General features: G+C 38.4%; 5 protein-coding genes across 8 annotated transcripts; all 5 read left to right on the top strand.

Moving 5' to 3' along the window:
• Positions 1-218: 218 nt before the first annotated feature.
• Positions 219-7,604, top strand: LOC111799731 (transcription factor-like protein). The gene is made up of 4 exons (XM_023683183.2): positions 219-515; positions 4,781-5,328; positions 5,916-6,827; positions 7,004-7,604. Exons 1-4 carry the CDS (start codon positions 327-329, stop codon positions 7,275-7,277), a joined length of 1,923 nt encoding a protein of 640 aa, XP_023538951.2. The 5' UTR covers positions 219-326; the 3' UTR covers positions 7,278-7,604.
• A 526-nt stretch (positions 7,605-8,130) lies between these two features.
• On the top strand, positions 8,131-9,782 carry LOC111799735 (3-oxo-5-alpha-steroid 4-dehydrogenase (DUF1295)). Its single transcript, XM_023683190.2, has 3 exons — positions 8,131-8,650; positions 8,742-9,005; positions 9,096-9,782. The coding sequence occupies exons 1-3, from the start codon at positions 8,414-8,416 to the stop codon at positions 9,576-9,578; spliced, it is 984 nt and encodes a 327-aa protein (XP_023538958.2). The 5' UTR covers positions 8,131-8,413; the 3' UTR covers positions 9,579-9,782.
• Positions 9,783-10,261: 479 nt separating this feature from the next.
• LOC111799734 (putative calcium-binding protein At1g02270) lies at positions 10,262-14,052 on the top strand. 3 transcript variants are annotated; one of them, XM_023683187.2, is made up of 11 exons: positions 10,262-10,817; positions 10,901-11,037; positions 11,120-11,224; positions 11,311-11,416; positions 11,511-11,731; positions 11,799-11,875; positions 11,966-12,080; positions 12,169-12,294; positions 13,197-13,286; positions 13,368-13,475; positions 13,572-14,052. In XM_023683187.2, exons 2-11 carry the CDS (start codon positions 10,948-10,950, stop codon positions 13,785-13,787), a joined length of 1,254 nt encoding a protein of 417 aa, XP_023538955.2. In that variant the 5' UTR covers positions 10,262-10,817; positions 10,901-10,947; the 3' UTR covers positions 13,788-14,052. The 3 variants fall into 3 exon arrangements, with proteins under 3 accessions (XP_023538955.2, XP_023538957.2, XP_023538954.2); XM_023683189.2 differs by having other exon boundaries at positions 13,602-14,052; XM_023683186.2 differs by having other exon boundaries at positions 10,263-10,817; positions 13,569-14,052.
• A 1,276-nt stretch (positions 14,053-15,328) lies between these two features.
• Positions 15,329-19,011, top strand: LOC111799733 (NAC domain-containing protein 86-like). 2 transcript variants are annotated; one of them, XM_023683184.2, is made up of 6 exons: positions 15,332-15,934; positions 16,045-16,319; positions 17,163-17,294; positions 17,427-17,699; positions 18,035-18,367; positions 18,471-19,011. In XM_023683184.2, exons 1-6 carry the CDS (start codon positions 15,757-15,759, stop codon positions 18,756-18,758), a joined length of 1,479 nt encoding a protein of 492 aa, XP_023538952.2. In that variant the 5' UTR covers positions 15,332-15,756; the 3' UTR covers positions 18,759-19,011. The 2 variants fall into 2 exon arrangements, with proteins under 2 accessions (XP_023538953.2, XP_023538952.2); XM_023683185.2 differs by lacking the exon at positions 17,163-17,294 and having other exon boundaries at positions 15,329-15,934.
• A 1,642-nt stretch (positions 19,012-20,653) lies between these two features.
• On the top strand, positions 20,654-22,144 carry LOC111785260 (uncharacterized; the record flags this gene model as incomplete). The annotated part of the gene is made up of 4 exons (XM_023665669.2): positions 20,654-20,783; positions 20,868-21,124; positions 21,292-21,420; positions 21,520-22,144. Coding segments are annotated over 4 exons (999 nt in total), but the record flags the coding sequence as incomplete, so codon positions are not given.
• Between the last annotated feature and the right edge of the window lie 956 nt (positions 22,145-23,100).

Raw genomic sequence — 23,100 nt, forward strand, 5'->3', positions numbered from 1 at the left:
TTTGATCCGGAACGAAGAACGAGTACATATCAATTATCGCCCAATTGATTTGAAACTTGGCATATGAGAGGCAAAGTTTTGGTAGGTTTGTCCAATTGGCAAAGTTGGGCCGATCCAATATTCGGTGTGCGTCGGTGGGCTTGCATCCGTTCCATTAACAAGCGGGTTCGAAATTGAACAGCTTCCAAGATGCTTAAATGTTTGTCGCATTTGCAATTGCATTGCAGAAGCAAGCCGTGTAACGCCGAACTCCATATATTGCAGCACAGGAAGGGATTTGGAATTCATATTTCACTGACGCAGACGCCGAAGGACGATACCATAAAATGTCCGCTCGGCTGCTCAAAAAGGTTTTGAAGGAACAGGAGGAGCTGCAACAACACCATTCCCAACCTTCTACTACTGATGATGAAGACGGACAAGATCCTGGGCCATCGCCTCCTGCTGCTTCTTCTATCAATCCATTTGATCTCCTTATCGATGATGAAGACGACTCCCAAATTAACCCTCAACAGGTTTCTTATTTCATTCCCCTTTACAATTTTCTGAATGCCCCGACCCTTATTGTTAATCTCACAATTCATTACTTCATTTCACTTTGGTTGCTAATTCAACCATCGTTTCGATTGTTTCTGTTTCTTTCTCCATCCACTCTGAATTTTCTCGCATGCCTAAATTTCACCAATAGGAAAGAAATTGGCAAACTCTAGTTTTCCCAATTTCTGTAGTCCTTCCAATTTGGTCATTTCACCATGCTAGACTAGATATCTTAAGCATTTTACTTGCGTTGAAACTTCTATGGTTCCATGTGCTGCTATGTGTACTCAATTTTTTAACGTATGAATAGTTCTTTTGTTTTCACAATATATTAGTCATATTTATTAGGCAATACATATTCAGAAGTTTATGCCTCTTCGCAAGCAGCCTTATTATAAACTGCCTTTTGTTTTTGAATCAATCACAGTTTTTTGTGTTTTTTAAAATCTCCTATTCATTGTAAATGATGAGTGCTGGCTTGCATTCATTATATATTTTGAACAAACAGAAAGAAGAGAAAGGATTAGAAAAACCGGAATAAGAAAGGGATTTTTCCAAACAAACTTTTTAACAATTTTTTCCCGAAGTAAGGTTAAACTATATTATCTACTGTTTTGTATCCATCAGGTTCAACTTTGGCAAATTTTGTCCACAATTATTAACTATTTTAAATGCCAAAGGTGGTTGACTTGAGCTTAATATTGATACTGAACCACTAATCGCATTCCCTTTCCAGGCATGGACGAACTCCTCCTTTAGTTCAGTATGGAAACTTGGATATCACTAATTCTACTATATATATATATATATATATATATATATATATATATATGTATGTATGTATGTATAGAAAGTAAGAAACCAACTAGTGGGGAGCACAGAAAACTTGCAAAAACGAAGTACCCAATGTTTTGTAATTGAATAAATAAAATTACATGGCATAATTTAGTCAAGAACCTGAGGGAATCACTGAAGTGCTCAAAATTGGAGACTTTGTCCTGTGATCTATCTAACCTTATAAATACATTCTCCTATTCCTTATCAAGCTGTAACAGAGGCACATGATGACAAAAAAGCCAACCTACCAACAAACAGTCTTTTTCATCCTGAATGGCTCACTTCATCATCTCATGAATGCTCAAATTAATAAAATCGAAAATTCATGACTCTTGAGTTGTTGATCAAGAGTAGAGTTAATTATCTCTCATGAATGCTCAAAAGTTAGAAATGAAAACAAAAATAGCCTTTTGATGAAACTAAAACTCGTCTTTCTAAAGTTGAATCCAAAATGGAATACCTAGCCAATGCTAAATGCAAAAAGGGTAGAGTTGAGTTCCAAGTTAACTACTTGATTTACTTGAAAATTAAACCATGTAGACTCATTGTTAGCTTTGAAAATAAATGAGAATGCGCAAGGTATGTGTGCTTGGGGTTTCTTTAATGATGATGATGGAAAAAAAATGTTTGTGGAGAAATGGATAGAATAGATAAGGGAATGCATATATGAGATTAGATTCTCCATATTTTTAAATAGATACCCAAGGGAACAAATCAAGGAGGCTTAAGTGAGGGTCTTTTCTTTCTCCCTTTCTCTTGGTAATTGCGAGGTATGTATTAACTGCTAAGTAGATTGATTAAGCACAAGGTTAGTTAGAGCACATATTGGAAGGGTTCCATGTAGGAAAGAAAAGATATATGTCTCTCATATTCAATTTGCAGACGACTCATTTGTGAGGATGAGAAGACAGGGATACATCACATCTTCTTAGTAGTTAGAGTCTTCCCTTCAGATAGAAGGACCTATTATGAAAAGATTCCCATCTGTGGATTTAGCATACCTAGTGGTAATGATCAAGAGTTGCAATAGAGATGGGGTGTAAAGCCTACACATATTCTTTGCCCTTACTGGGCATTGCAGTTGTGATACAATCAAAAGAGACTTGGGTTGTGGAAAGTTCTGGAGGAAAAGGTTTTGTGCAGGCTTGATAAATGGAGAAAAGTTTGTTGACCAGAGAGGGGAAGATTGACTGTGTGAAGTGATGTAATATTGCCAAGCTGAAGGGCCTTGTCCTAAACCATTCTTGAGAGAGTGTTGGAGATGGGAAGATGATCAAGTATTGGGAAGATTAGTGGTTGGATGCTCAACCCGTAACTGTGGGCTTCCCCGAGTCATAAGGAGTCATGATGCCTAATTTAAGCCAATTAATGAGCTGTGGGATGAGTAACCTAAAACTTAATATATATATTGGAGGGAGACCTTGGTGAGCTAATGCCAATTTGAGGCTGCTGAATAATAGAAGTTTTGGCAAGAAGTGGTGGTAGGAGCTGGAATTTTCATCCATCTTGCGAGATATATGTAATTTGTTGAAGTCCCTAGTTTTTAGCTGAACTGATATTTCGAGAGCTTTCGAATGTGGTTTGGAAAGGAAAATGTCCTAAAACAATAAAAATGTCTGTGTTGACAATTTGCTCCAGTGGGTGGGAACTACATGGAATGGTCTCACTTTGTTCAAGAGATAGTGGAGTGGATCACTTTTTCGTTCATTGCTTTTATAGCTAGAGGTGTTGGAACTCACTATTATGTGTTTTTGGCTTCCAATGGTCTTTCATCAATCCTTGAAGGAAAATTTAGCCCATTTACTTAAAGGCAGGTCTAGGAATTTGTCGTTGCTGGTCTATGTAATGAAACTCACTCATTGGAGTTTTTGTTTGGAAATAAATGATAAGGTAATCAAAGAAAAGGAAAAGAATTTGTTGGAGATGTTAGTAGCTAAGTTGTAACATTTGAAATGGGTGACCTTGAATAATTGTAGACTATCACATTGGCACCTAAGATCTCAAGAAAAGGGTGTTATGTTACAAACTTGTTGCAGAGAATAAGAGAAAATTGGGTTTGGATATCTTTCCCGTATCTTTTTAAGGCTCTGTTCTTAATTTTATCTCAGGTATGCATCGTATGCAAGTGAAAATTAACTTTCTTGGGGACAGTTCAATCCCTAATGGTCAGTTTGGATTGAGGTTTTTGAGGGCAAATTGTACAGGGCATATGAAACCCATGATTGGTTGGAGGGATTTACTCTTTTACCTGTGAATACTCTTCCCGTGCATAAAAAGTATAGAATTTGTAACCCATCAAAGGGGAAAATCCCATCTCACTTTTTTCTTCGGGTACCTAACTCTTCTTCTTTTCTTTCTCCAGTTTTTTTCCACTTGGGTACTTTTTATTTTTCCTTCTTCTACTTCTTTATTTTTCTCAACTGTTCCCCATTTCTTATTCTTCTTTTCTTCTTCAGGCATGACTTTCTTTTTCTTCTATTTTTTTTTAATTTTAATTTCGTTTTTGTTGTTTTTTAATTTGATTCTTTTTTTTGTTTGTGTTTTGTATCATTTCCCTTCCTAGCTCGAGTACTTTGCTTGTGGTTTTGTGGTTTCCTTTTCATTATTTGTTTTTTTTTTTAATATTTTATTTTTATCTATCAATCTTGGAGATTCCAAATGGTTTACAGAGGGGTTGAGAGAAAAAAGAAGGATAAATGATTGTAAATTGAAACATATGCGCTTTATATTGGGAGGGGTGAGATTAATTAATTATATTTGATTTTTGTAAATACAACATGCATAAATAATTATTCAATTTGATTATTGTTCTACTTTTACAAGTGAAAGTTTATATTACTTTATTACATTCATTGATATGAGAATAGTTGTTAAGATTGATTGCTAAATGAATTTAAAATCCTAAAATTTAAGGCCGAATAAATTAAAATTTAATTGAATAATTTTACTTAATAAAACTATATAACAATAATTAATCATCTAAAAATTAAAAAAAATTCTAATAAAATTATTGTAAATATTGGTTGGAACTGAACAAAGATATTAATAATTTATATAAAATTCTGATAGCATGATAGCATTCTCGTGTTATGTGATTTCCATGTAGTCTACTCCTAGGCATTTTACAGAAAACCTTCAATCAAACGACCCCTAATAGACTATATTAGCCCGGATTTACTACCAACAGTAGCATTCTAAACAAATTACTGAAATCCTTCACGTTGCTGATTTAAATTCATAAAATTCTTCTTCCACAAATCATTAACGATGCAATTGTAATAATCTTCCTTTATTTGTCTTTTTTTTTTGTTCTTGTATTTACGTCTTATGAAATACTGGCTATAGCGTGCATTCATTAAATGTAAGGCAAAATTTTTGGCCAATTGCTTTTGAAATTTGTCTACAGGACGATGACCAGGAGGCCGCTGAAGAAGTCTCTGTGAACATGCACAAGGAGTTTGTGCGCAATGGAACTAAAAGTGCAAGTTCAACCTCAAATAAAAAACTGAAGAAAAAGAAAAAAAAGAAAGAGCGTGAGAATTCTTCTTCCACCACAAATAAAATCCTTGATAAACCCTTGGATGTGATTCTAGAATCACTGTCTCTGGATGTTAACCCCTCTGCTTTAAGCCGTCAACAGGACCCTGAGAAAGCCAAAGATGTCGTAGAAGAAGAAAGGAACCGTGGAAAACAATGTTTGACTTCATTGTTAGAAGTGGATCCTAAATATTTAAATGCTGGGAATGAACTGCGAAGAATATTTGGTTCAAAGGTGGTAAAATCATTTGAAAAAAATAATCAGGCCAGTAGTTCTAGACAACTACGTGGGGGAAGACGTGTCAACCATCTTTCTAGGAAGACCTATCTTGTTAGTCCATCAGACCATTGGCCTCGTTGGGACGGTTCTCTTTCCATGGAATTTTTGGAGACAAAGAACGGATATCACTACTTCAGGTAAATTTCGTTTTCATTTTATCTTCTCTTATCCCTTCTGCTCCATAAAATACACATACTGAATTCAAGTAGCATTAAACTAAAATGGGATGGCAGTTTGTGTGTCCAACCTGCTGGGGGATGTTGAGTGGTTTGCGGCTGTGACATATAATACTTGAATACTTGATCTAAGTAGATGTTTAAAGCTTGCCTTTCCCACGATTCAATAGCCTTGTATGAGCTGAACTTCAGTTTTATGAATCTATACTCTTTATCTGGGGCACGAAGAAAATACCTAGAGATGAATCTTCATTTAAAATATTTCCATTTGTAGATATTGTGCACCTACCCCACACACCCACGGAGTCTTGTACATTGCAGTCAATTATATTCCCTCGTGTTCAATATTGTCAATCATATTTTCTTTTTGTCTTCATTTTTCCAAACTATTTCAAATTGTTGCGAATGTTGACCCTTGTTTTTCACCTTTTTGAACGTCTTTGAATTATTTTTTTCTATAAATTAGTGTCACTGCTGTCATAAAAATATGTTTAATATAAAGATAATGTTTATTTCTGGGATTTTGATTGTAATGCAATGAACTCCAGATATGTACATCCGCCATCCTATGTTGAAGCTCAGAAAGCATTTGAAGCTGCAAAATCTATTCATGATCTCAATGGCATTGCTAGTATTCTGTTGCACCACCCATATCACTTGGATTCACTTATAACAATGGCAGAGTATTTTAAATTTGCGGGTGACCATGAAATGTCCTCTGATGCAGTTGCAAAGAGTTTATATGCCTTGGAATGTGCATGGCACCCCATGTTCACTGCGTTACAGGGTAATTGCCAGTTGAAGATCACCCATGAAACGAACAAGCCAATGTTTACATCACTTTTCACTCACGTAAAAAACTTGGATAGACGTGGTTGTCATCGATCTGCATTGGAAGTTTGCAAACTATTACTTTCACTGGATTCCGATGACCCAATGGGGGCTCTTTTCTTCATTGATTACCTATCTTTGAGAGCGGAGGAATACACTTGGCTGGAAAGGTTTGCTGAGAGCTACAAAAATGATACTTCTTTGTGGCTGTTTCCAAATTTCTCATTTTCCCTTTCGGTCTGTCGATATTATCTTGAGCGGGAAGAAGACTCAAAGAATGATAATCTTGATGCTACAAGGGCTAATTCAACAGATCTTTTGAAGCAGGCGTTAATGCTTCACCCTTTCGTCTTAAAGAGATTAGTGGAAAAGGTCCCGCTGAAGGAACAGTTTTGGGTGCATATACTCAAGAATTCCTTCTTCTCGTCTGATCAGACAGGAATTCCATCCTTGGACCACCTCATTAATTTGTACGTTGAGAGGAATTACCTTATATGGAGAATCCCAGATCTGCAGAAGTTACTCAAAGAGACTGCACAATTGGTAATTGAAGTCTTGGAAACTGATCGAAATGATGCTAAAGACTGGGCTTGTGTGAGAAAAGAAGCATTCTCGTGCGATAAAAATGAGTGAGTATCTTCTCCTTCTCTCCCTCTCTTTTTGGCGACTAAAAATGTTTTCTGTATATCAGGCCTTTAGTTTTTCATCTGAGTACCGCTCAACGTAGGCGTTTTGAAGTTGTGGAATTTACTATTATCAGTGCAATTTTTGTGAGGTAAAAGTGATAGGTTTCTTTTATTGCCAGGTATGCTCATCTGTTGGTCTCAGATTTCTCTGATTCAGTATCATCTGCCCCTCCTGAAGCCTTGCAAGATTTTGTGGTTGATCCAAGGATGAGAGACGTGCAGAACATAATTCAACATGCAAATCCTCCTAATCAACGGCATCCCACCCGGGAAATTGCAAATAGGAGTGCATTGGCTGTCCTGTTTGAATCAATGCTTCCTTGGGTAAACTATGGGGATGAAAGAGATATAGGCGTCGATGAAGGTAACCAGTTCGACGAGCATGACCATTAAGTTGTCAATTCTTCTCGAATTGCTAGTTCTCTTCAAAATGCTTTGAGAGAATGGACTTAATGTGATAACTTGCCTTGTGTTGTAGCAATTGCATTGAGTTTTGTTTACTGATATTTGTCATTGGTTGCCCACCAAGATTGCTCTATACTGATAGTTGTACTTGTAAGTAGGAAGTTTTGAATTCCCAATGGCATGCAAAGAAGATCAATCCCAAAATTGGATTAGTCATTTTTCTTAAAGTTTGTGCTGTATACAGAGGACTAAAAAACACTTCTCTGCTTGGTTATTTATAGCATGTAACTCGTAACTCTATTGGTCGTGTAAGAATGAGCATCATAGCTCTTTCTATTGTTTTGTAAAAGAATAAAGGATGAGTATCTTATGGATGGTGCATGCGGCTGTGAGGCCTGACAGCATCCCAATTATGAAACGGAGCTGCTCGCCAGATAATTGAAGAGCAGCTGCGCTAGTTGGATTTGCCGGACTGCGCGGGGGGCCGCCCATCATTATGATTAGGCGCACTAGCATTGCCCTCAACCTCGCATCATTTCGCTCACACCCCATTTCCCAATTACCAATTACTAATTGCATGCAAAGCTATTTGCAGTCTCTTTAATCATATGCCAATACCAAGCCTGCTGCTGCTTCTGGTTCTCTAATAATTAGTTACCATAATTATTATACTTTCTTTTCGTGGTCCTCAAATAATTAATTATCTTAATTGTTATTTTACTTCTATGGACCCCTACTCTTCACTAAACCCCACTGCCAGGAGGCTCTTTCCATTGTTATTGTTCGAATTAGGGACCAATGAAAATTCCAGTTATGATATCTTGCCAACTCCTTCTTAGTATACACAACCAAAGTGATTCCTTAAATTATCAAACATATCTTTAAACTTTGTACTTTGTTTAACAAATGGTTCGAAATTTGAGCACTTTAGTTGGTAAGAAAATCACATAGGCTGGTTACAAAGTCAAAAGAGACACCCAAAAGTCTCGTCTCAGTAGCAGCAGCGGCAGCCCTATAAAAATAGACAGGGGAGACGGCAATCAGCAGTGGGAGGCGTTGGCATAAGCGGGGCTGTGGCGCGGACGATCATCGAGCAAGATTCTGACAGGAAAGTTGGAAAAGCCATGGCGATGGGTAGCGGCAGAAATGGGGGTAATCTGAAAAATGCTGTCGTAGCCTTACTGGTTCCGCTTCCCTCCATTCTCTTTTACCTCTGTTTCCTTAGCAACTGTGGTAATGGTACTTGTACTGGTCTCTGGAAATGGTGCTATCATCATCCTCTTCTATTGGTGAATGCACTCTTCTTCCTCAATGTCAACCTCGTCTTCTGGCTCCTCAGCCATGTACAATCCAGCCACTGGGTGAGCCTCCTTCCCCCAAAATTCTTCTCTTCTCAATTTCCTCAGCACCTACGAAACGGCTGATTTTTATTCCATGTTTTGATTGGTGCAGATGATTGACCTGTACTGGACTTTGATACCCGTGATGCTCGTTCACTATTTTGCTTCTCACCCTTTAGCTCACTATAATGAATTGAGGTCATGGATCGCAATTGCTTTGACTTGGATATGGAGCATAAGGCTTACCCACAACTACTTGAGGCGGGAGGGATGGCAACTGGGAGTCAGAGAGGACTGGAGGTTCACTGATATGCGCCAACAGTACGGCAAGAACTGGTGGTGGGTTTCTTTCTTCGCCGTCTATCTTTCACAGCAGGTAACAACTGATCCAATCCACGATACTCTCCTTGTTTATGCCTAAGCCAATTGGTTCATTTGTGTTTGTTTCCCTTCAACTTTAATACAGATATTCCTGATCGGCGTATGCCTTCCTCTATACGTCGTCCACTCAGTTGACGAGGCATTGAATATGTGGGATTTGGTAGCAATCTTTGTGTGTGTGTCTGGAATTGTGATCGCCTACTTTGCTGACACCCAACTCCATGAATTCGTGACAAGGAACAGCGAGCTAAAAATGAGTGGAAAATCAATGGTGCCCAATTTAGAGGAGGGATTGTGGCGTTACTCCCGACACCCAAACTACTTTGGAGAGCAGCTGTGGTGGTGGGGACTTGTGATATTTGCGTGGGGCTTAGGTGAGGAATGGAGCCTTGTTGGATCAATGGTGAACAGTTTGTGCTTAGCTTATGTAACCAAGCTGGTTGAAGAGCGAATGGTGAAGCAAGAGTACAGAGCAGAAGCTTACAGGCAATATCAGAAGACTACATCTGTGTGGATACCTTGGTTCAACACATCAGTGAAAGATGATGAAAAAGATAAGAATATGTGAGTAATATGCGTGGCTCTTTCTTTCTGTCACTGTGCAGCGTCTTCTCTTTTTATGAATTTGTATGTGGTCAGCTCAGCTGTGTTGATTTATGGTAATCTTGTTGTAAAGCTTTCGCCTTTCTACTATTGGGTGAGAAAAAGTTGTATGGATTGTTCTATCCTTTGTCTCTCTATGCGTAAAACACCCGCTTTTATCTTGTTTTCTTGGATTGGATGTCTTTCTCTTATGTTAGGAACTTTGGCTCTCCGAAATAGTATGATATTGTCCATTTTGAATATAAACTCTCGTACCAATGAAGATGTATTCTTTACTTAAACCATGATTAACTCCTTAATTAACCGAGGTAGGACTCCTCTCCCAACAATCCTCCCTTCGAACAAAGTACACTATAGAGCCTTCCCTGAAGCCTATAAAGCCCTTGACGAACAACCTCCCCTTAATTGAGACTCGACTCCTTTGGAGTCCTCTAACAAAGCATACCATTTGTTCGACACCTGAATCACTTTTAACTACACCTATGCTCACGAATGCTCATGTCTTTGTTCGACACTTGAGGATTCTATTGACATGACTAAGTTAAGAGCATGGCTCTGATAACATGTTAGTAACCACGACTCTCAGTATGATATAATATTTTGTATCGAGCTTTCAACAATCCTCAACATCTCTTACTTAATATCTTACCCTTATCCTTCCACTTTCCCAACCATCCTCAACATCTTACAAATGGCAGAGAGCTTCGTTGGTGCATCAGAATTGAGTAAGGCTGGGTCGTTTTCGCCGCGTTAAGCTTGTGGCTCTGAATTGTTTTCTCGATTTAGTTGCCAGTGAGAGTCGTATGCTTAGCTAGAGGGCACCGACACGCTGTTGCTTCGTTGTTTCGGTTCAGTAACATAACCCAGTTGTCAAGTTCTAGCCATCGTTCATTAAAGAAATACGAAAGCGTCAAAAGCACAGAATTTTCCAGTTCGTGTGACCCTCTATTCCTCTAAAGGATTTTACTTTGCTCATCTCTTCAAAATATCTAAGTTCCACACCCCGTTGCCTTATTTTCTCGAACCTTTTGCTGCGTTATCTTGTCGTCAATAAAATCATTAACGTGTTTGACGATCCTCTACCCTCATATCTCTTTTCCATCTCTCATTAAAACCCATTTCGAGTTTCTCGCGTTCGTTTGCTTTCCCGTGACAAATCGAACCCCATTCAAGTAGAGATATTAGTTCTTGTTTTCAATTTCAGGTGGGTTCTACTGTTTGTTTGCTTTCCTATACTAAAGATTGTTGTATTCATTCATGTAGAACTATTGGATTCATATTTTGCAGAGTTTAAGTTGATTCTTTCAACAACCAAGAACTGTAATTCTAAATCCATGGCAGAGTCAGAGATAAGGGAAGAACCATGTGTGTCCTGCACCACTTTTAACATTCTAGCTCCGATTTATAAACGTCTTGATCAACAGGTCTGTCTTCTGGTCGTTTCCATTATAATCTAATCGAATATGGATTTCTTCATCTGAATTCCCCATTTTTATTTTGGTACAGAATCAGTGCCTCAGAGAAAGCGACTTCAGAGCGTTTTGGTTGGATAGAAACCGCAAAATTCTAGACTGCTTGCTCTATGATTCATCTTCCATTATATGTCTCCAGGTTGTATTTCAGTGTTTTTCTCATCTTTTCTCTACTCCTCTTCCCTCATTTGTTAATATAATCACTCTCTTGGGATTCATAAACAGGAATTCTGGGTGGGCAATGAAGAACTTGTACGTATGTATTTGGACAAGCTTGGTCATGCAGGATATACATGCTTCAAGCTTGCACGGACCAACAATCGTGGAGATGGTATTATTATGCTCTTACCCACCCACTCCACTAATCATAATTGATGTTCAAAGATTAAGAAAATCCCATTTAATCTTCAAATTTCTCTTTGTAGGTCTGCTAACTGCTGTGCATAAGAACTACTTCACGGTTCTTAATGTTAAAGATTTGCTTTTTAATGACTTTGGAGATCGTGTTGCCCAAATGTTACATATCCAATTGGTTAAGCCCTTTTCTCAAAATCTAAAAACTATTGTTCCCCCAGAAATCATTGTTGTTAATACTCATCTGTTATTTCCTCATGATTCCAGTCTATCCATAGCAAGACTAAACCAGGTATATACTCACTTGTTCATCCTTCTAATCCAGTGATGACCGAACTAAATTTGTTGTCTTCTGCTAGGTTTACAAGATATTGGAATATGTAGAGTCATATCAGATAGAAAACCATCTCAAACCCATGCCTGTTATACTCTGCGGGTTAGCATGCTGCCATTCATTTGAGTTGTAAGATTCATGTTACTCAAAGTTCTTTTAAACGTTGATATGGTTTGAAGATATGTTTTGCAGGGACTGGAATGGAAGCAAACGTGGGCATGTTTATAAATTTCTGAGGTCACAAGGCTTTGTTTCATCATATGACACTGCTCATCATTATACTGACAATGAAGTAGATGCTCACAAGGTTCGTATTAGAACATGTCGATTTTCGTTTCGAGTTGATATCAATTCTGTAATAATGCAAGTTTGGTTTTCTTCCTTGTTATACACAGTGGGTTAGTCATCTCAATCACCGAGGAAATATCTGTGGTGTTGATTTTATTTGGCTTCGTAATCCTAATATGTCCAGAAAACCATTGAAGACAAGTTTTGCAGAAGCTGTTTTTGGTATAATTAAGGTACATCTGTCGTTTCCATGTTATGTGTATCCTATTTTATATCTATTAGTCCAATGCTATCTGTTCTTATGTATTTAATCACAATAACGATGAAGCTTTCACTTGCCAAGCTAGGGAAGGAAGAACTTCTTTTGGGAGCTTTTGGTTCATGAGTTTGTGTTGAACAAGTATAGTTTCTAAAACCACAAGACTACACAAACTTTTCCAAATTTCAAATCTACGACCTACAATACACGGCTCTGAAATTCACTCCTTTTAATAAGCCCACCGTGAGTAGATATTGTTATCTTTGGCCCTTTTCTTTTGAGATTCCCTTCAAGGTTTTTAAAACGCGTCTGCATGGGAGATGTTTCCATACCCTTGTAAAGAATGCTTCGTTTTCCTCCCCAACTGACGTGGGATCTCACAATCCACCCCCCTTCGAGGCCCAGCGTCCTCGCTGACACTTGTTCCCTTCTCCAATCGATGTGGGACTCCCCAATCCACCCCTTTCGAGACTCAACGTCCTTGCTGGCACATCGCCTGGTGTCTGGCTCTAATACCATTTGTAACAGCCGAAGCCCACCGCTAGCAAATACTGTCCTCTTTGGGCTTTCCCTTTCGAGCTTCCCCTCAAGGTTTTTAAAATGCATTTGCTAGGAAGAGGTTTCCCCACTCTTATAAAAAATGCTTGTTCTCCTCCCCAATAAAAAATGCTTGTTCTCCTCCCCAACTGATATGGGACCTCACACACAAGCACTGACTTCCCCAACTGATATGGGACCTCACACACAAGCACTGACTTCTAATGCTTGGGTGGGTGAGTGGGATGAGAGTGCTGCCATAGGATTGATGTTGTGGAAAGGATTCTTTTGCGTTTATGACAGGGCTATATCTGAATCTTTAATCACTGCTTGTTGCAGAATCAGCTCGGAAAAGTTTCAGTGTCTGAAAAGGATGAAACAAATGATGATTTAATTAGATACTCAACTTTGTGTGAAGCACTTCGCCAGGTATTTTAGATCACCACCTAATTCCTACCCGCATATATTTATTTGTACGGAGGTATTAATATGATTAGAAATCTCACACAGGTAAATTTGATTGATCTCCCTTATGGGTTGAGTTTTCAAGAAACAAAGAATCTATGGACACAAGCCGCCATTGATGGAAATGGTGTAGCCAGTTATGAACAATTTCTGGTATGTTCATCACGTTTCCTTAGCCTTGTCTTCTTCCAATTCCTTAATTTTACATGTGGAACTTGTTTCCACTGCTCAAATTTAAACGTGCAGCAGAGGCTAAGGAGTTTTGCATGTTCCGAACAGACAGAGGAAAATGTGAATGGGAGAACTGATGCATGCAACGAAGAAGAAGTTGTAGGCTTCAAAGTGAAGCATGCTGTTTTATTTCCCCGGGAAGTCGAGATAGGGACGTGGCCCGACGGTTATTCCCTCTCCGATCACGCCCGACTTCGAGTCGAGTTTTCACCAGTAATGCTGCAGTGTTCTTAGAGTTGTGATACTAAAGTTGGATGTGTATCATATATATATACGTACAATACTCTGCCCATGCCCCTCTATCAAGCTTTGGAAGGTTACTTGGATCCTTAAAACAGCATTATCTGAGCGCCGCAGCAGCAGCAAAGTTTCAGGTAAGCGGAACATGTGCTATAAACCTTCTCAGTCTCGAGCTTGTGGTCAATAGTCCATGTTCATCTCAAGTCTTGGAATGTTCAGTCTCAGCTTGTGGAAATAAATAGATTTTTTTTGTTTTTTTTTTTTTTTGTTGCAAATTAATGTATTAAATACCAAGATTATTTAGTTATAAGTTGAAAATTAATTGAGTAGAGAAGAAGTAGTCTAACTGGTTTAAGACATTCTTAAGCAACCGATTAAAAATTCAAATCCCCTGTGTTAAACTAAGATATTAATATTATTAATAATAAGTTTAACAAAGAGGATGATTGCTTGGCTAGACCTGTGCATGATTTTAGCTAAGAAAGAGATGAGACAACCTGCAAAATTGGGAGAATCTATTGGCATGGCACCTTGTCACACACACTTTGACGCATAAGTCATCTAGGATTTGAGATATGTGTAATAAGTTGCTAGGTTTTATTTAGCATATCTTGATGACCCACCTGCCCAATATGGGTTTGCATGACTTGGGGTTTTCAAAAGGATTGGTCTGGTTAGTTTGGCTCGAGGTGCTAGAGCAAGCCATGCAAACCCATATTGGGCATTCAATCACAATGGGCTTTATCAGGTAGGTCTTGGTTGGTCTTCTTTATAGATCTATCTAGGCCTTCATTCATTCACCCACCTCTGTTTTATACATCTATCTAGGCCTTGGTTCGACTCACAAAACTTTTGGATCTTGTTTTCATGAAGACATTGGAATAAACTTAGAGCAAAAAAGTTGAGGCTTTGAGTTAGTATCAATTTGGTCAATTTGGATCAGGCTGAGTAGACCACCCTCGATATCCCATATTGAGGCTTTCAGCACAATGGGTATCATTGAGAATGCCCCACTTGCCCTTGACTAACAACATTGTGATCTTACTTTTGGGTTGACTTTGTGGCCTTGCCTTGTTTTCAAGTCAATGTTACTCCAAACAATGAGTGTGTTTTAGAACTTTGGTCGATTTACATCCAAAATTTGGCTAGATGGGTTAAAAAAAGTAGTGTAAATGCCTATGAGCCGAGTGTCACAGTCATGCTCGTTCAAGGCGTGTTGCTCATGGCCACATGCCCATGACAAGCCAAACGTCTTTCCATGTTGTAGAGTTTTACTTTTGTATTTCTAGTGAGTATGACGTTTCTGAAAAATCATGTCTAGGCCTGTCAAACATGAAATGCCTCAAAATGTACTATAGGGGATATGACTAGTTGTCGTAAGCCATTGTTTTTGCATTTTGCTTACATTCCCATATAACACCAATTTTAATTTCTCAAATCTTGCTTTCAAAACTCTCTTTCCAAATTTCTCACCCCCGTTTCCTAAAACTTTCTTCTTGATCCAAGGCAAGAGGCTCGAGCATACATCGCTTGGCCGTAAATGACGCAAGAACGAACAAGCTTAACTTACTTGTTGTTGGGAAGTGAATGCCGTACAATCGCAAATTCGCTGCCATCAAAGTGCGATTGTGACCCGGAGGTTCGTGTAACTTTGGTAAATGATAATAATTTAGATAATGAGTGAGGTGTTGGCGCTTGAAGCTTCGGAGTGGTGCGGGTTGATTTGACAGTCAACCAATAGCAACCCTTCTTTTCATATTCGCTTTCTAGTCGTTAGCTTCTTTACGAAGTTGAAGACCTTCACTCTCACTGGCAGACTCCGATTCAGAGTCAATGGAAACCCCTCTACTTAATTCCTTCCTCCTCCCCCATTTCTCTTCGCTCCCCTACTCCCTTCTTCTTCTTCTTCTTCTTCTTCTTCCCATAAACATACGCCACGAATCTTGTAGTTGTCGCAAACTAGATGGCCGATTGCATCGTGCTTCCTTCGGGGGATTTATTGCCGGTTGGATTCCGCTTCCATCCGACGGATGAGGAGCTAATTAATCACTACCTGAAGAACAAGATGCTTGGAAGGGAATCCCTCGTTGATTACATCCGTCAAGTTGATATCTGCAAGCATGAGCCATGGGATCTTCCTTGTACGTTTAGTGTTTATCCCTCTTTCGCGATCACATTTTTTTTCATTTCATGCCTTCGCATTTGCATTTGTCCGGCTCTACTTTCTCTAACGTTCTGTATCTCTTCGTAGTCCTTTCAAACGACCATACAAGTGAGCAGGAATGGTTTTTCTTTGCTGCCCAAGATTTGAAGTATTCCAATAGCCGTCGATCCAATAGGGCCACGAAAACCGGCTACTGGAAATCCACGGGCAAGGACCGCAAAATCTTGGCTCCACGAACCAAGAAGTTGATTGGTACCAAAAAAACTCTGGTCTTCTACAGTGGCCGGGTTTCAAATGGAATCAGGACCAATTGGGTCATACACGAGTATCAACTTCATTCCGATCCCCAGTTCGCGCAGCTGGTGATTTCCCTCTTTCTTTGTCCCCTATACATTTTTTCTTCGCGTCTCTCTACTCTAGTTTCCTTTCTTTTGTGCTTCTGCTTATGTCCTCTCATGCTGTCTCTCATGTGATTTTGAACTTTGAATCTTGATATGTACTAAGCTTGACATTGATTAGAAAATATGCGGCAAATATCCTCGAATTTAACCGGTTGTGTTGAAGATGGTTGGGAGAGGAGTCTCTCATCGACTAATTAAGGGGTTGATCATTGGTTTGTAAGTAAGGAATACATCAATTGGTATGAGACCTTTTGGGAAAACCAAAAGCAAAGACATGAGAGCTTATGCTCAAAGTGGACATTATCGTACCATTGTGGAGGTTCGTGGTTCCTAACATGATATTAGAGTCATGCCCTTAACTTAGCCTCCTCAAATATCAAACAAAGAAATTGTGAGCCTCGAAGGTGTAGTCAAAAGTAACTCAAATGTCGAACAAATGATGTAATTTGTTCGAGGGCTCCAAAGGAGTAGAGTCTCAATCAAGAAAAGGCTGTTCGAGGACTCCATAGGCCTTGGGGGAGGCTCTATAATGTACTTTGTTTGTGGAGAGGATTGTTGGGAAAAGAGTCCCACATCGGCTAATTAAGGGGTTGATTATGGGTTTATAAGTAAGGAATACATATCAGATTGGTATGAGGCATTTTGGGGAAACCAAAAGCAAAGCCATGAGACCTTATGCTCAAAGTTGACAATATCATAGCATTGTGAAGGTTCATGATTCCTAACCGTTTGCATTAGAGTGTATGGTGGTCTATGTTGATGATGCTTAGTTTAACTCTCCCTCTTGTCCTCTGGTTCATGCAGAGGCCGTTTGTTATTTGTCTCCTAAAGAAAAAGCTGGATGAGAATGATGTTTTGATATGTGATGAAGCTGAACAAAATGGTCCTATGAATTTGACGTTCGATAATGAAGTCTCAGTGAACCAAAATAAAGAGGTTAGAATTTAGAAAGATCAATCCCTGGACGTTGCCTAGTGCCTACTGCAGCATGATTGGTTTTAATAATCTTAGCATTTATATGTTCAGATTCCAGGAATTTGACAATCATTGTTTCCACCGAATCTCCAGGTTTCGGGTTACGATTTTTCCGAATTGGAGTCCCTTTTGTTTTCTGACCGGGAACCCATCTCAATGGATTTCCAAGCTAACAACAGCCACGTGACTCAGGTCAATGAACCTAATGATGAGGCCATTGATATTGAGGAGATTTATTTCCATGAAGGGACACCAAATAGTTCAATCAGTGATTTCAACTGGAAGGAATATCTCGAAATGGTTGAAGAAGACCAGGGTGGTGCACTCAACGGTGACACTGGCATGTATGCAACTTTAAATCTGCAGGTAAAAGGATGTCATAAATCTTTAAGTGTACACAAATATCTTGGTGGAAATCCTTAACTGAAGAAATTGATTCGAGCTTTCTTAAACCATGCTTTTTCACTGTGATTCCATTTCTGATTTATGTCGCGTTAGAAACTGTGAGATCCTACGTCGGTTGATTGAGGAAGAGAACAAAATATTCTTTATAAGAGTGTAGAAACCTTTTCGTAGCAGACGTATTTTAAAAATATTGAGGGTATATCCAAAAGGAAGAGTCCAAAGAGGACAATATTTACTAGGGGTGCACTTGATTTAGGCTTGGAGCTAAATAGTCTGTATTTCATTGTGCATTCCAGGGTCATTCTACTTCTCACAGTATGTTCGATGAACATAGTTCAAGGGTACCAACTCAAACTACGCCGATCATTAAAGAATCGCGTAGAAGCCCACTTACTTCAAAGATTTTCAAGTATGGAGGGGAAGAAGATCTTTCCTCTGTCCGGCCTCGTGGAGATGAACTTCAAACCAATGGCATTTCATACCTCAGTGATGACCCTGATAGGGAAACAATAACTTTAAGATTTCAAGGCCAACCCAGATCCGATAAGGTTGTAAACCATGCAAAGGATTCACAAAATATCCAATGGAAGAGGAAAACTCAACTCCAAGTAGTATCATCCCCCGACAAGGTGAGAGAACAGAACAAAAATACTCACAAATGTTCTTCTCATGAAACCAATTTGAATGACTTCAATTTGGCATGTCTTACATGAAGCGTCGTTTAATTTGCAGGCAAAAGCAGTTTCAAAGTGGAAGGAAGTTGATAGAGCAGCTGCAACTTCAAATAAAGACATTGTTGTAGACCGAGAAAGTGAAGTTAAGAGTCTTGTAGCCCACCAGTCCAGTTCAACTGGACGTGGGTCTGTTGAGAGCCGAGGAAAGCGTTGTTCTAGTATCCTGACTACAAAATGCATTCACCACAGATCAAGCCCCGCATCCGCCTATGTTGCCAGAGTATGTATAGGCCTTATTTTGTTCTTCGTAGTTGCAAGAGATATGCTGCTGGATGGAAATTGGTGATAAAATTTAGTACCCATATGGATATGATGCAGGTAATTATGATACTCATAATAGCAAGTTACTATGTATTACTGTAATTAAGGAAGGTGTTTAACTAAGCTGATAATAAGTTATTTCTTCTCGCGTGTTAGCTGTGTAAGCAAGTTAACAAGTTAAGCTGGTTGTGTTAAAGCTATATTTTTCTGTATAAATACGCTCATGGAGGAATGATTAATAATAAGATTCTATTCTCTCTTGTCTTTCAAAATCATAATTCAAATCTTGTTTTTGTTTCTTCGTTTTTTGTCTATCAGGAACAAACCGGTTTCATAGATGAAAGTATTTTCCAAACCAACTAGAAAAGTACTTTCGTCTTGACTTGACTTTGTTCGTAAATAAGACTTTTGTAATTTACGTTTTCAGGTTAGATATACATACACACATAGAATTAGCAAGTAAAATTTAAGGGACCGATTTTTATTTCAAAATGATGACCTGCCTTGGATCAGAATTGTCTAGCTCGATCTTGACCAACACATGAAGGCACTAACCATCTAAAAAAAACCTTGAATCATCCATAATGCCCCAAAACATTACATAACCATGTATGAGGAAGGTCCCTTATTCTCTCAATCCAAAACTTGTTTAATTCAGCATAATTCTTTGTCAACCAAAAACAACGAAGTATATGGTCAAGAACCTAACTCAAATTTATCTACTTAATTTGTAATGGGCCCACAAGACATTTATAAGACTAACTAACTCAATCTTCTCCAACTTTGTTCTTAACTCATGTTCAATCGGTGTGAAATTAGCTCGAGCTTGTTCATACGAAAGGTGAGAAAAGGCTCCTGATGAGTTATGAGTAATCCAAAAATAATAACTTTCGATAAGAAAAATATAACGACCTTATAAGATTTTAGTCTAATCACATAGATTGTTTTTGTAGAGATCGTTAGACTATGGAGTCTGATGTTTACTTGTAGATTACTCAACGACTATACATGACAAATGACTATATGTTGTTTTAGTAGAGATCGTTAAGCTATAAAATCTAATTTTTACTTATAGGTTACTTCATAGCTATACCTGATAAATGACTATATATTATTTTAGTAGACATCATTAGACTATGGAACCTAATATTTACTAGTAGGTTACTCAACAACTATACATGTAATGGTCGTAAATAGTCATATATTATCGTTCAACATAAAAATGTGATCAATTTACATAAAGCGAGCCTAATTGTACATTTAATTGAGTTATTTAGTATAATTTTAGAGTATTTGTGCTCAATCATGATGTTAAAGCAAATTTGGAAATAACACAAATTTTTTGGGATGACATAGAAATTATAATCCAAATCAGCAAGCGCACGGATCACTGAATATCCAATTAGAAACTTCCTAAGTGGACAAATTATTCTTCTTAGCCCTAAATAGGAAGAAATAAACCATATAAAAGGAGAAAAATTTCCTAAATTGAGAGAGCCACCAAAGTGGAAAAGAACGGAAAATACAACTACAGAGGATTCTATTCCTGTAAAAACCAGAGAAAATGAGGAAGAAGAACCCTAATTCAGCCGTTGTTGACAATAGAATAAAAAAGAAGACTAGGAAATATAAATTAAGGCAAAGAGGTGATAAACTAAGACAAACAGTTGGACACGAGAGCACAAAGTGGTAAGTATATTGAATTGTTCACAAAAATTATTGTTACTAGAAAATCAAAAGACAAGTTCTCGTAGATAGAAGTGGATAACTCACTTAAAATAAAGCTTGAATTGCATAAATTTATGAAATTTTTATTACTACTAAATCAAAAGACAAGTCCTCGTAGATAGAAGTGGATAACTCACTCAAAAGTCGTTGGCGTCTACTGCAAACACTCATTAACTATCCTTTGTTTTCTTTTTTGGTTTCCGTCCCACGGAGGAGGAGCTCATCACCTACTACCTAAAGAACAAGAATGTTGGCAAGGAGTATCTTGTTAGATTTATCAAGGAGATTGATCTGTACAAGTTCGATCCCGAGCAACTCCCAGGTATTTTATTTATCAAATTCCTGATTTTAGCTTTTGAAGATGGACCACACCTCTGATTCTTTCCATTCCCCTGTTCCTATGCAGAGAAATCATTTATCCCCTCTGATAATTTTGAGTGGTTTTTCTTTCGGGCCAACCCCTCCAACACTAAAAGAACCACCACTACTGGCTGCTGGAAATCCACCGGTAAACCCCGCCGAATCAAGCCTCGAGGAACCAACGAACTGATCGGAACTAGACACATTTTTGTGTTCCATCGAGGCAAGGGAGCCAAGGCTGTAAAGACCAATTGGGTGATACACGAGTATATGCTTCACCCACTTGCAGACATCACTTCCCAGGTCTCATTTCTGTTTATATCCATTTCTCATGTATCACTAACCTCTTCTGGCTTCTGGGTCATTTCATCTCGCCTTCGATATGCACTTGCTGATGAGTATGTGTGCGTTTCATGTATTTTTCAGAATTCACCTTTTTGTTATGACATTGTGCTTCCTATGTTGTGCAGCCATTCATCATTATTCGATTGAAGGAAAATGCAGAAGAGAGACATGTTTGTGACCAAGAAGATGGACAGAACAGTGCCATTCCTTCTCACCGGACTAAGAAAGTCACACAGGTAGGAGCAATTCGGGAGGTAAAGAGTGTCGGATATGAACATTTTGAATATGAACTTGTATGCAGAGTTTGAGATGGCCCTGTTAATTCTAGTTTGTTTATAATTTTTTAAACACAGATGAACAGAGACGAACAATCGATCTGTGAGCCCCTAGGGAGTTGTACCCAACAACCTGTGGATGCCTATGATGATGATGATGGTGGTGGTGAAAATGAAAATCTGACACAGTTTGTTAACTCGTTAATCAAGGATGGAAGCTTAGATGACGATGCGACCTCAAGGATATGTAGGTCCCCATTGCGTTCCGAAGTAAATAAGCAATCATTTGAGAGTGAATTTGATGTCTTGATGAAGTTGGTGTCCGATGATAAAAAATGGGAGGAGATGACATCAAACAACCACCTTAACCGCCGCTACAACAAAACAAGGATTGTGAGGACTCATCAACTTCAAAGTGGACGTTTCCAACTTCAAGGTGGATATTGTTGTGGAGACACTAATACCAATAATACATACGGACTGATCTATGTTGCTGTAGCATTGCTAGGCATCCTAATGTTTGCCAAGATGTGGTGCTATACCGAGACAGACAGACGCTGAAGATTGGCATGAAGAGTTGTATTAATCTGGTCTTCTTCATATCATGTATCTCTCTTCGGCCTAACACAAGGATTGAAGCTTTGTCACCAAAAATTTCACAAAAATAAAAAACTAATAATAATAAAGATTTTAATCGGAAATCGATCTTGCTTGTGAAGTAACTTGAAATAATGATGGTAAAGAACACGTGTTTGTACCTGCACAAGTAATGAAAAACAAACAAATTAGAATAGAAGTTAGACGTTGTACATGCAAATTGACGAATATTATTCTCGGTTGGTTGTACGGAAGAAAAATTATCTCAAATATTAAAGCAACCGTGTTAAGGATGTTGCGTAAATTATGCATGCACCCCAGCTGAGATCCTTAGAAATACCCTTGACAACATATGGAGAACAAACAAAAAGAAACATACACATCCATCAAAGTGTATAACGATTTTTAAGATCTTTCACAATCAAGAATATATTGTACACATAATTTCAACTATTTTTGTGGAGGATTATAGGGAGTGAGTACCACGTTGGTTAATTTAGTGGAAGATCATGAATTTATGAGTGAGGAATACTATCTCTATTAGTATGAGGCCTTTTGGGAAGCCCAAAGCAAAGTCATGAGAGCTTATGCTCATCTCTTTTGGTTCTTGCATCACTTCTCCTCTCTACTCTTAGCTTCCACTTCCTCTCCTCTCTTAGAAACTATATTTTTCTTTAGTCCCTTTCATTGTGAACCAAGTTTTGCAGCCGCCACATTCTGTGATTGCCATTAACTTGATCTTGAACACCTCCCATCATTGGTTGTTTGCTCTTTAGTCTCTATTCGGTCGTTTCTGAAGTTTGTCATAATCTTCTCTTCATTGAGTATCAATAGGTTAGACATCTTCTCAGTCGACATTAGTATGGGCTCTTCATCATGCATGAATGTAAGGTTTGCCTCCTCATCTCACTTCTTGTGGCACTCCGCCACATAATATCTGTAATTTTCACAAGAGTAATACTTAATCGTGCTCTTGTCCTTTCGGGAGTTGACATCGTCATGGATTCGTGAGTGATTATCGTAGTCTTCTTTGTTAAAGATCACGTATTTGTTTAAATTGCT

This window comes from Cucurbita pepo, chromosome 8, assembly GCF_057944985.1.
Source record: "Cucurbita pepo subsp. pepo isolate OVF chromosome 8, ASM5794498v1, whole genome shotgun sequence".
NCBI classification, from domain to species: domain Eukaryota; kingdom Viridiplantae; phylum Streptophyta; class Magnoliopsida; order Cucurbitales; family Cucurbitaceae; genus Cucurbita; species Cucurbita pepo.